This window comes from Branchiostoma belcheri, unplaced genomic scaffold, assembly GCF_001625305.1.
Source record: "Branchiostoma belcheri isolate BF01 breed outbred unplaced genomic scaffold, Haploidv18h27 scaffold173, whole genome shotgun sequence".
Lineage (NCBI taxonomy): Eukaryota > Metazoa > Chordata > Leptocardii > Amphioxiformes > Branchiostomatidae > Branchiostoma > Branchiostoma belcheri.
In genome coordinates, this window is record NW_017803191.1 from 441,367 (window position 1) to 454,212 (window position 12,846).

Below are 12,846 nucleotides of genomic sequence, written 5' to 3' on the forward strand. Positions count from 1 at the left end.
TTCTGGCGTCTCTGATAGTAACCCACCTTTGTCACGGAGGTATACTTGTGTCGTCACAGAAAGTCCATGTATTGTGTCGTGTACTTTGTTCTAAAATTATTGTGACATAATCCTTTGCGACGACACAAATGGAGACAATGTTACTTCAAACGTGGTGACCATGTGTTTGTTTGAAAATAAACAGACCGTTACCAACTAGCTCTGGTTGTTCTGGAACATCTCTGTTCTGCCCACCAAACAATGCGTTACTAGAACGTTCAAAGCGACGATGTGTATTGTTCATCACAGTTCATTGCGGTAACAAAACACAGGGTGGAAAACAAGCCAGCAGAAAGCCGTTGAGCAGTCCTTGGTGCTGAACGCGTCATATTTTCACGCGAATTCGAACGTGCTACTTACTGATCAGGTGCGCTTCGGCACATATAATTGTGCCACACGAATAGCCCTCCATTTTTCTTTCTCTCGCAAGATGTGTTTGGGGGAACATCTGGAACATGTTTGTCTCCAATCGAATTTGCGGACTACTGAACTTGAATCGGCTCTTATGACTTGGTACAAGTACATGTATATCATTTTGACGTTATGGCCTTCTTTCTTCATTAATCATGTTCAACAATGTGCGGTTAACCGCTGAGGGAAGTATTTTTCTATTCAAACCACCTGCATTGTTCATTCGGGGGACAAAACCTAAAGACAAAAAGTAGGCAGCCATGGAACTGTCCTTGGTGCTGAACACGACACATGTAGTTGTGTCACACAAATGGTAGTCGATATTTTCACACTCGATATTTCTTTCTTTTTTTCTTCTCTCTTGCAATTGAAAAAAGTGTTGTTTATTTCTGGACACATTTGTCGCCAATCGAATTTTGCGGACTCCCGAACTTGAACTTAAATCAGCTCTTATGACTTGTTACGATTATATCATTTCATAGACATAATTTATGGCCTTCTCTCTTTAAAGCATTAATCGTATGTTCAAAAAAGGGCGGTACATCCCTGAGGAAAATCTTTCCTATTCGAACCACGTACAGTATATAATAAATACACAAAATCATGAAAACGACAAACATGCTGCCAGAGCCTTTGTCTTATTTTTTACAATATACACTCTACACCATGTATGTTACATCCACTGTTAGGTGTGCTTCTATCACTAACAGTGATCCAATCTGTAAAACATCAGTTTTCTTCACTGATAAAAAAGTGCAAGAAGTTAAATTAAACCCCAGCTGTGTGACATCTTCCACTGTCTATGAAGACATTTTGGAGTACATAAACAATAACCCTATAAGGGGTTATCTATGATATTTGCTGGCACTGCAAATCCAGCAATGATGTGCTACTAACACCCGTCTATTCCAGGGTTTTCCCAGGGTCCATCATTTGATGGAATCTTGTTCTTTTTGTTATGGCCATAACACAAATTATGGCCAATCAGCCATATTGACAAAGTTGCGAGTCTAAGATGAAAAAAGGTTAGAATTCTTTCAAATCCACCCAGAAGTTAGCATGGGTCTGTTGGGATGGTAGAATAATTCTGCAACTGGGAAAACCCTGCCATAGACCCCAAATCTTTTAGAAAAAAACTTTCAAAAAGGTTCATCCAAGTAATCACCTGTATTGGTGCAACAGAGGCAGTCCTAAAGGAACAAACCAGGCAGTATTTACAAACAAATGTTCAAATTAGGGCTTATAATACCCATTTAACACAGCTTGTACAAATTCACTGTATTTTGGCCAAACACCTCAAAGTTTGATCAAATCTCACATTTTTTAATGTAAAATTCCCTGTCCACACATCTCTGGATTTACAATTATCACATTTGCATATAATATTTCATATAATAATCTACTGCAAAAAATGTCTTACTCTACGACTTTTAGCTTTCTCCAAATAAGAGGAAAAAATTTACATACAATATTTTGTCTTTTTTCGTTGGTGAGATGGCACTGGTGGATACATGTAAGATGGCATGACTACAGGGATGTCTGTACATTCTACTGATATATACGTACATAACATATATTCTGTTTTGTGAGTGCTTCACAGTGTATTCACATGATCTATGTTCAGAGTTTTCTTACAAACGTGCATATAAGCAATTAATGGCACCACAGTTGCTTTGAACAAGCCAATGTTGTCAAGATTCACATACTGCTAGTTTGCTGACATGTGTAGGTACTGTATTTTTGTTCACAACAACCAAGACACACTTGTTACACAAGGTAAACCATACACACACTGCAAACAGTGAAGTCACATCGTTAGACCTTTGTCATATAATATGTACATGTGTATCAAAGGTTGATGAAAAGGGTATGTTTCATATTTATGAATCAAAAATACTGAGGCTTGCTGCTCTTCATGTTGAGAGTGTTTTTACGATATGGCAGTTTCAATCTGAAATTCATTGGAACTTTCCTACATCTAAAGCCATACGAATCTATTTTATTGGTTCTCGGAGTTAGAAAAAATTGTGGTGAACTGGAAGATCAACCAGAAAACCCAGTCTGAGGGAAAAACTGTACCTTGGTTCAAAAATTTCTGGAACAAAAAATAATTAGATTCACGTTAACCTCACTGTGCTATGTTTTTATGCCGTACTTACATGTAGATTAAGATATCTCAAGCTTTGGAAATAAATTATGGTGGCCTTAAGAGAATTGATGGAAGAATTTTCCTGCTGTTCTGTGGTGTAACAACTTGTACAAACAAAACTTCAACCTTTCCGCTCCCAAACCTACCTTTTAGTACCACATCTGTATTTAAGACTAAGATGCCAGGAAGATGTTTAATGATTTCACAGTCAATTATTATTTGTGAAAAACTTTCTTTACAACATAGGACACATCCTCATTACCATTTTTTAAGCTTTGTCCAGTGGAATATTAAGAAACCACCGGTACTGGTAGTGTAGTGAAAGCTGCCGTATCATACCAATGGATTAGGCAAATCCTGTTGATTAGAGTAGTAACACCACTTCAACATCTATTCCAGTTGTGAAGCACCAATGTGATGTCCAAACTGGGATGAAAGAACTGTTTCCAAGATACCAAAACTGTCACACAAAAGATATTCATTAAAGTTACTCTGATATATAGACTAGAAGGTCTTGTTGCCCACTCATACTTTTAACCAATAGCATTTTGTACCATGACAGAATGACAGGCCAGTTGGTACCAGTAGTTTTTGCAACATTGTAGAGTGGCCCTACCATGGCTCCTATAGCACTGGCCTACCATATCCATTTCATCTCTAATAGAATTCAGCACCATCCATATTTCTGGAAAAAATTGCATGGTACAAATGGACTTATACTATAGTAATCAGCATATAAAGTCTGTCAAAACCTTTTACAAATACAGCATTGCTTTCACACAAAGAAAGAGTAAAAACCATACTTTCCACACGTCAACCTGAAAAAACGTATTCTACAAGGCACGTATTGTATAGAACTTAATTGAAGTTGTGCTAACGTTGGAACGTGTGGTTTCCATTCCAACTCTGGTCGGTTCCCCCTGCCATTTAAATGGCAGAGGCCAAGTGTCCCCCAAAATTGTGGACGGTTGGACCATACCACTGCAAAGCAGGGAGTAACCGAGAAGTTAATAAAGCAACAATCATTATAATATTATGGACTTTACAAACTTAATCTACCACTTGTACAAAATATTTCCTCCATGTCACACCCCACCATGCCTCACTATGCCAGCAGTGCTCTGATGTTCTTGGGCGTGGTCTCATCATTCAGGTGCTTGGTTGTGTACCTGGATAAAAAAAAGCATTGAACTTCATTCTAACTCTGAAAGCAACATTTCTCTTACATCTGTGAATGAGTTTATGCCAGTTAGAACAATCCTGCATTATAAGGAGCTCTTTGGATTGCATACTGATTTTAGACTTGTATGCCCTTTAATGTAAAGCAATTCCATTAATGTAAATACAATGTTAAGGACATATATCCGCTCTATGTCGTAATTCTAGAGCATTTTCTTTACTACCAACGCTGAATTGAATTTGTTGTGATGTTCTTACACCAGTTCAGCCACACATTTGGCTGCAAACTGTGGACAAGTTTCAAGTTGACAATGAACCATTATTACCATAAAATACATGACAGCAGAGCTAAGAAACAGAGGAGATCAAGGGAATGTTCATTAACATACCTGAGGGCATTCAGCAGCCCCTCCACCTTGCTCGCTGGCTGGTCCCTGAGAACCTTGATACATCCCTTCATCTAAAGATAACAAAACAGTTTTTAAACATGTCTTCTGCGAATGTAAGTGGAACTCTTAACTTTGATACTGCCTTAGATGAGTGGTAGCTATTTGGGTGAATTGATAAATTATAGTAGTGCAGATGTGTACAGTTACTATACAAAAAGTCTTAAGTAAAACCCACTATAATGGTTATACAGAGATACATTGTAATTCAAACTTTTCTATTTGCAACCTGCTATTTACAAGAAAAATGTTGAAACTGAAAATATTAACAACTTCCAATTTGGAAAGCTAAGAGAATAAACAAAGGCTTAATCAAGCAGGCTGATTGTAGAAAGCAGAAAAAGGTGACTTGAAAAGTGCTTCTCCATTTTGTATAATATACCAACATAGCCCACATGTACAGTACATATAACAGGGTAACACTTACATCGATACCCGATTTCTTGGCGAAGGCGCCGACAGGATGAACGTGGTCATACAGAATAATGACCCCGACCATCACCCTCAAGCAGAACAAAATGGTCTCCTCATTCTCAAACCGCTGATAGTACTCCCTGGAAAACATACAGGTGAGTTCGAACAGCATCTATTTGCACTTCATGGTTAAATTGCTAGGTGGCATCAATAGCTGCATGTACTTAGCTTATGCACTGGGTACATATCTTTGAATGATCTCTCCTGAAAAATTATTCATGCATCTTCAAACATGTAATTTGTACTTTAACATTCTGCCTGAACTCCACAGATGTGCACAGCAGAGACATAGTTTAAGTAGTACCACAAAATTCCACATATTTTTTGACATAAGAAAGGTACAGATTGCTTTCACAAAGACAGGGCTCCCCACCATTGGACCCCAAGAAGTGTATTCCCCATGTTACTTACGGTGTTTCCAACATGACCTTACACACCGCTGCCATTGTGCTGAGACAGTCAGTTGTGTTCTCAATGGGTAGATGTTTATTCTGAAATATAGCAGAAAACACAAATGCCACGACATAATAATATGTTAGAGACATTAATAAGGTCATCTCAATTCCACAGTTGATAGACAATGCATTAAAACTTAAATGTCTACACTTGCTTAAATTTCCATCTGATACATCTTAGGGTACAACTATTACTGTAAAAATCAATTACGCTGTTGTGGAAAATGTGGTTCTCCAAAAGATAGACCAATTCAGAGTTTTGCTCAGCTTTAGAATATTTACAGTTAGAACCAAACCTTACCTCGGACACAAATCTTGTGGTGGCCTCGCTCAGTGTTTTCAGCATGGGTGTGGCCTCTGCATAGAACAGGGACATTCTGTTGGCCACTTCACTGGACACCTCATACACACTGCCCACTCCATCCTGTGGGGACAGAGGAGGACATTAACATACAGATGGGGGGAACTAGGCTTCTCCCCTGAGGAGTTGCCAAAATTCACTGATTTAAACAAGACAACCACAGTAGCACATGCTGGAACTGCTGACAGGTTTCATTCAGTCATGACACAAAGGCATCACAACTGTTGCACATATTCATTATGTCCTAATGTACTGTAAGATGCAGTTCAAAAATCAATGGCTAGGTGGTGCTGCTCACTTTTTACACAACAGCATTCCATGTACATGATACGATATACATGTACAGTACCTTGATCTGGCTGTTCATCTTCATTCTGCTGAGTGTTCTTCTGTAGTAGCTGAAGTCGTTCTGTATAGATGGGGTCATCATCTGCACAGGGAAAACAGAACAGTGGAAAAATGAAATGAGTCCATGGCTACAGTCTCACCCCACTGATCAAACATACTGTATATTCATTTACTTTTGCAGGAGGGAAAGGACGGTTTTCACGTTAAAAATTCACTGTTGAAACAATTCTCTGTGTAGCCATGCAGCAGTCATACCAAGGAGACATATTCCTGGTGACATGGATTTTCAGGTGAGAGGTCACTAAAGAACTGCAAGAGTTACAGTATTCCCTGAACTGACCTTCAGGTCGTCAAACTTTAAGGTAAAATGTAGAATCTCGGCGAACTGTTTAGCCAGAGCCTGTTGTCTCTCCAGGTGCTGGGTGGGTGTGTACGGCCCCGAACACAACGCCTGCAACAGCTGCGGTAATACATTTTCTGAAAACAAAACCAAAACACATCCATTTCAAACCTGTCTTGCAAAATGTGGAATAAAAGACTTGAAAATACCTGAGTTTCTGGGTATAGAGCATGCCTTTGAACACCAACAGATTTCTTGTACCTTCTGCACAAAGTCATGATATAACATCAGCATTCACTGATCTCTATGGTATTTTATATCATACCCGGGCCGCGATAACGTTCGATAACGGGTTCCGGACCGGTACAGCACAATAGAACCCCACAAGCATGCAGACCTTCATACAAAATATTATAGCTTTCACTAATGTATATGTTACAAAATAAAAATACTTTGTATGCCTTTTTAAAACAAATGCACTATTTTGTGCTTTGTTGATGGCTAACAAGGTGCCAGTTGTGTGACAGGAATCACTATGGACCTACCTAACTCTGTGGAATACTCGTAGTACTTTTTAAGTTTGACAACAGAAGGACAGACAGCTCTCCATGCCTTCTCCTGGAGGTCATCTCTGCTGGGGTTGGATATGGCCTGCGGTGACAGTGACACAAGGTACCAATTGTTAGTAGCTATAGTACAGCAGTAGAACTACAGGTCATGGGATTGATTCCCACATGCAAATGACCCAATGAATTCACGCATGCAGCCACACAGCACACACACAAGCACACATGCATGTACACACACGCATGAACACACAAACACGCATGCATGAACACACTACCAGAAACATGCACACACACACTGACACACATGCACACACATACACATACACACATGCATGCACAGTCATACACACGAACACACTATCAGAAACACACAGTACACACACACACACACACATACTTTCTACATATTGTATAGAAAACAGTATATCAGCCCAGCTTGTACCTCTCTGATCTCATTGTCAGCTCCCTTGTACTGCTGCAGCTCTATCAGCAGCCCATGTGAAGTGGAGAGGACTCTCTCTACCACCTGATGAACTTCATGTTCCGACTCTGTAGGCTGGGCATCTGGAAAAACACACAAACATCTATCATCAGAACTGCATGGGCAGGAGCATGTATGTCTAGGGGGCGAGTAGCCATGTCTTTGAGACTGGAGGCCAGTAGTTAGAACCCTGGCTCTTGTCGATTACTCATGTCTTCTACGCTATCGGAAGGGGTTACAGTCCTGTGTTTGTGGATAGCCACACTATGAGTAGGTTTAAAACTGACTATGATTATCAATAAAGTGTCAATCCCAGTGTGTGTGGGAGTAGGCTGACTGCAAAACTGATATGTTATACCTTGAAACAGTTTGCCATTCATGTGATGCAAACGAACAAAATAATGAATAGTCTCTCCACTACCAAACTGTGCTGACTCCTACCACCAAACACTGACTCACTGTCCTATACATCTGGAAATATACTTGCATCAGTGACCACAGAGCTTGTGAAAACCTTGACCTCTGTTTACACTGTGTTACACAAACTTCTTTGTCCAGGCAAATAGGGCCGGTTGTAGTCAAGTCTCTGTTTAAAGAACCACCAGGTAATGGGAACTGTTGACATAATAAATTGGAGCACACAATTCCTTTTCACAATGAAATCACTGCATCCATGACATTGCACTAGTTGTAGCACAAGTCCAGGGTACATGGACAACCAGAAATTTCATTATTCAATATCACTTTTTGGTCACAAATTGTCTCCAGATCATCATAATCCTTACCGGTACCACTTTAATGAAGGTCCATAGGGCCAATTGGTTGTAGCTACATAGTGTCAGAACTGTGTAGAATTACTACAAGTTTTGGAGACTTCTGAGGAAAGCTCATCAGTGCTGGCAGTTAACTAGTAGAGAGTAGAAGTCCAAACACACAACAATACATAACCCAAAGTCTTAGCTGGGCTGTTGTAGTCTTCCTCAGTATTATACTGTCCTTAGTCAAAATGGTCACTGCAAAAAAGGTCACTACTGTTTTACAGATATACATGTTAACAAGAGAGCTTTAAGACGAGACCAGACTTTACCAGGTTGGCGAAGAGACGAGAGTGTGCCTTGAAAGCTCCCCAGTATAGCAAACTCTACTTGTTGTGTGTATTTTTGAAAATATTAGTCAAAAGAATGACTTACTTTCGAAGTCCAGGAAGATGTCCACCTTTGGTGTGTTATCATCCTTGGACAGCACCTTCAGAAGGTTTCCCATCCCGCCTGAGATACCTGCAGGACACACAGGGACAGCACGGATATAAAACATGCATACACAACAGCACTGAATCATCCTGCAAGTAAACAACTTCACACCATCCATGACATGAAGAAAACATGCATGGAAGTGACAGATATCTCCTGCAATAGACATCTTTTTTTGCTTTATTCCTCCATGCTTTTCTTGTGCAACTCTTTGAAAGTTGCACTCCGGTTGTAGCAGTGCTCTTCTGTTGGGGTATCACTATGTCTTTCCCTGTTACATGTACCGGTATATTTGTAGATTTTAAGCAAAACAGTAACAGCATTGCAATAGCCAAACAGTCAAATGTTTATTTTCAAATTCTTTATCTTTGAATAAAATAATGTCTAATTTATTATATCCAATCAGTAAAAGTAATTCGATGTTGATGTTTAAGAAGAGGAAGAAGAATGTTCATGTGTAAGCCTGAGGTACACAAAAAGGTACAAAACAAATCCACATACAGTAAGCTATTATACATTTACTGCAGAACCGAAAACAATATTACATTTGTATGCATGACCCGACAAGACAAATATGAGTTATAACATTGCTTACACATTGCATACAGAACACACGTATATCATACACCAGCAGTGATGTCTTGCAACACAGTTACGAAAGAGCTAGCGGCATACCTAGGAAAGGATGCAAAACACATGTTCAACAGATCATGCTACATGTAGCTAAGGGCATGTATGATCAGGCACATTTCTTGCACATGGCACAGAGCAGATGTGGGGTAGACAGGGGCAGGCAGCGAAGGTAGAGATCACCAGCACGTCACAAGTCACAGATGGTCCACAATCTTACATGTTCTCCCCAGAAATTCATCTTATCATACACTTTCATAAGTACAGGCAACTATTTTACTAGAAAGGCCACATCTGCAACATGTGTAAATTTCTTCAGCTAAAGTATCTAATACCCAATGGACATATTTAACATTACATGCTTTTATTCAATGCAGTGTACTTAAAGATCATACAACTTCTCATTTACAGGGCCTGTTCTTGAACTAAAACCTTGTGAGGAATTTATCGGTCCGACTTCATGAAATAACAACAGGCCGCTTATGAGCAATGTACATAACTTCTGTCTTCAATCATATTCTGGGGATTTGAGAAAGTGTTGAGTGATCGCTTGGGAGACATTTACAATAAAAGTAATATCTCAAGTCCAATCAATCCCCATGCAAAGTGCAACGTTTTACAGTAATGTGACACTTAAATGAAACATATTTCTGGAGAGAACACTTGGCCAATCCATTCACATGCACAGGAGTCAGGCTTGGAAGGGATGCGTACTTACAGGCACAACTGTCTTTGTCCGTCACGGACATCTCGTAAAAGACATGGGTTTGCTGGGAAACAAAATGGGCAGGACAGAAAAATGATGACATATAGAGAAAAAACAGCCAGCATAGTGTAACACAGGGTGCCACCATCCGAAATGTCGGATGCAATCCCTTTTAGAAAAAAAAAAACTTACAACATGTCCAAGATGGGGCAGACCCTGGGATCCAACCCCGACCACAGATCCATGGAATTTGATCCATATGATGAAGCAGTGAAATCTATAACTACATACACCATATACATGTATCAAGGCAACCTTTCTCATGATTTTCAAACATGCTTATACAACATGTCTTACAGTGATATTACCTTTACCTTATTTCAATCAAAATATTACGATAAAAAATTGATGTAAAATCATACATCAATCAGCATTTCTGTACAATTTTCAGAGAAAAACTTTTAAAATCTTTAATTAGGATAATACTACTTTCAATCTGAAACAAATATATTAGTTGTACACATGTTTCTATATACATGTAATAATAATATATTGCAACAGGCAAAGAAAAGCAGCCAAGTGCGCAGCCCTTTTCCCCAAAGCCCTCCCAATGGACTAACCTGTTGAGGTGCTGCCATGCATATTTAATGCCTATAAATATTGAAGACCATACTGATAGTGTATCAGTAATAGTGCCTGATGCTGCTCAGTGGTGGGGGTGGGTACTTCCTGCAGGAACAACTCAGCCGGATAATTACTTGTGTATACCTCCCCACCTCCCATGGGATGGTCAACCTGTTGCTATTCAACCCCCATCAATTATGAATACATTGTGTTATACACACACATCATGGCATAACTAACAGTTAAGGCAAGCCACATCCTGTATTCATAGATTGTCAACAGTAGCAAAAAAATGTATCAGGGGACTATGAAGGAAACCTTAATCAGAAACATTTATTTTCATTTGTAATTAGGCCACACCAATTTAATTTCTTGGTTAACGGATTTTTCAAGAAAAAAAATGGAGCGGGCGGGCGAAAAAAAAATAAAAATAAAAATTTGAGACTACCTGCCATACAGCCATGTATAAAGCAATCCATTAAGTTAAGTTACAAAATGATATAAGACATTATATTGGACACTTATTGAACTGAAAGGACCATTACTACATGAGCCACTTCTTTTACATCCCTTTACAATTATTCGTATTATTTTGCAAGATACACATCTTTACTGTATGAACAACAAACTGTCAGTTGACAAGACTCCGATCCAACTGGTTTCACTTTTATTCATCTTTCAAAGTTCCAAAGAGTGGTTTAAATCAGGGAGCTCTGTTCAGATCCCATTGTTTTCTTAGAGTTGAGGGAACACAGCTTACCACTGGGCTGGGCATTCTATTGTGTCTGGCTGATATGGAAGTTATTTAGAGCTTGAAATTTACAATATCCTAAATATATGCTTTAGACAAATTTCCAGGAATGTTTAAAAGTTATTGTCAAAAGAATTTACTACTTAAACAGATATTTTATTTCTTTTTTTTATCTTTCCCCAATTCCCAAATACTACCGGTAGTATCCATTTTATATTTCCCATTATACACTTTAGGTATGCTACAGCTACATTATACATAGCCAAAATTCAAACAAATAGCCACATTGACACACTCTTCAAGTTGCCACAAATTCAATGGTCTAGGGTTTCACAATAAAGTCCTTGATGTATGGGGATTTTTTATTTGTAGGGGGAACCATTTTATTCAAAAATTTAGATATAATAATTAATGCATTATTTGCAATTGTACTCCTGTTTATAGGTATCTAAATAAGATGTAACATTGTTAGAATGCCACAAGCACATGTAGTATTTTTCACAGAGTAACTTCTATAATTAAAGGGACCTGTTTCCCCCTACTCGAAGTGGACTCTTCCGACCGTGAGAAAAAGTTGCTTTAGTGAATGGACATACGTGCATGTGCATGGAGGACTTTTTACTTTGCCAAATTCCCATGTTTGTGGTAGGATTTTGTACTTTTTGAGAGTAATACAGTTTGTGATGCCAGAATACATTGTTATGTCGTGTTATTTTTACATATTCCCTGGAAAATAGATCGTTTTGAAGGTGTGTGTGCATGTGCCGCCCAGGCCGAGTTTATACGTTGGGCCGATCACTTTTAACGCCCTTTACTAGCACGTTTCCGACACAATACGTGTTTCAAAATATAATATATATCTAAAAGGGAGATGATATGTTGTTACAGGCACGATGACTCAGTAAATCTGCCGTACGTTTGTCGTCAGTGAAGTTTTGTCCCATGAATGGTGACATGACATGTGCAAAGGGGGTGGGGGGCGAGTTCTATATCAAAAGAATTTGACGAACTTTTGAAGAGGCAACCTAGCTTTCCAAACAAAATTGCACTCAGAAAAACGTTTCTGCCTTAAAGCAATGTATTTTTAATGCTGTTAACTATGCCCAAATTTTGAAAAATTACAACGTACCGGGTGGATTTTGGGGCCCCCGATTCGGGACCCGAGAGTATGGATTTTTGTTCTGTTTTTATTTTTATTTCATTTTGGCAAAAAAACGAAGCGGCGAATCCGTTAACCAAGGAAATAAATTGGTGTGGCCTTATATTGCAATAAAAATAATTGCATGATATTGTATTCTCGAATTGTACATTGATTTTCTCCAGGCAAGGGTAGAAAACAATGTGGCAAGGAAATAGGAATTCAGTTAATTTACCACAATGCAAAAAAATTAATTACCAGTAATTTGACTAAATATAAAGAGTTACAGAAAAACACATCAAGAATAAACAGGGTGAGCGGGGTCTCTTTCCAGATTGAATACATATATATACATCAAAAATACTACTAGAGGGTTTCTATCAAAATACCATACATTTTTATGCCAAAAAAACAGTTACTCAAGCAACTGGATGTGATTTTTGAAACGGTCAGACGATTTCATCTTGGCATTCTGCTACGAAATCTGACTTACCT

General features: G+C 38.8%; 2 protein-coding genes across 2 annotated transcripts in view; both read right to left on the reverse strand.

Annotated features, from left to right (window-relative positions):
- LOC109466978 overlaps positions 1-2,367 on the reverse strand; it is a 4,827-nt gene extending 2,460 nt beyond the window's left edge. The window contains exon 1 of the mRNA XM_019764863.1: positions 2,348-2,367. Within this exon, the coding sequence (XP_019620422.1) occupies positions 2,348-2,367 (20 nt within the window). The remainder of the gene's footprint in view (positions 1-2,347) is intronic.
- On the reverse strand, positions 1,072-10,590 carry LOC109466988 (protein FAM49B-like). The gene is made up of 12 exons (XM_019764874.1): positions 10,459-10,590; positions 9,851-9,902; positions 8,443-8,529; positions 7,214-7,335; positions 6,748-6,853; positions 6,203-6,339; positions 5,864-5,944; positions 5,455-5,577; positions 5,110-5,189; positions 4,652-4,778; positions 4,168-4,238; positions 1,072-3,768 (listed from the first exon to the last, which is right to left on the reverse strand). The coding sequence occupies exons 1-12, from the start codon at positions 10,474-10,476 to the stop codon at positions 3,705-3,707; spliced, it is 1,068 nt and encodes a 355-aa protein (XP_019620433.1). The 5' UTR covers positions 10,477-10,590; the 3' UTR covers positions 1,072-3,704.
- Positions 10,591-12,846: the final 2,256 nt, after the last annotated feature.

Bases quoted from the DNA above. Each gene is read 5' to 3' on its own strand.
- LOC109466988 (XM_019764874.1), bottom strand. The intron at 5,190-5,454 runs GTAAGGTTTGGT...GCTATATTTCAG, and splicing joins CCACAAGATTTGTGTCCGAG to AATAAACATCTACCCATTGA. The intron at 3,769-4,167 runs GTATGTTAATGA...TTTTTTATCCAG, and splicing joins GGGCTGCTGAATGCCCTCAG to GTACACAACCAAGCACCTGA.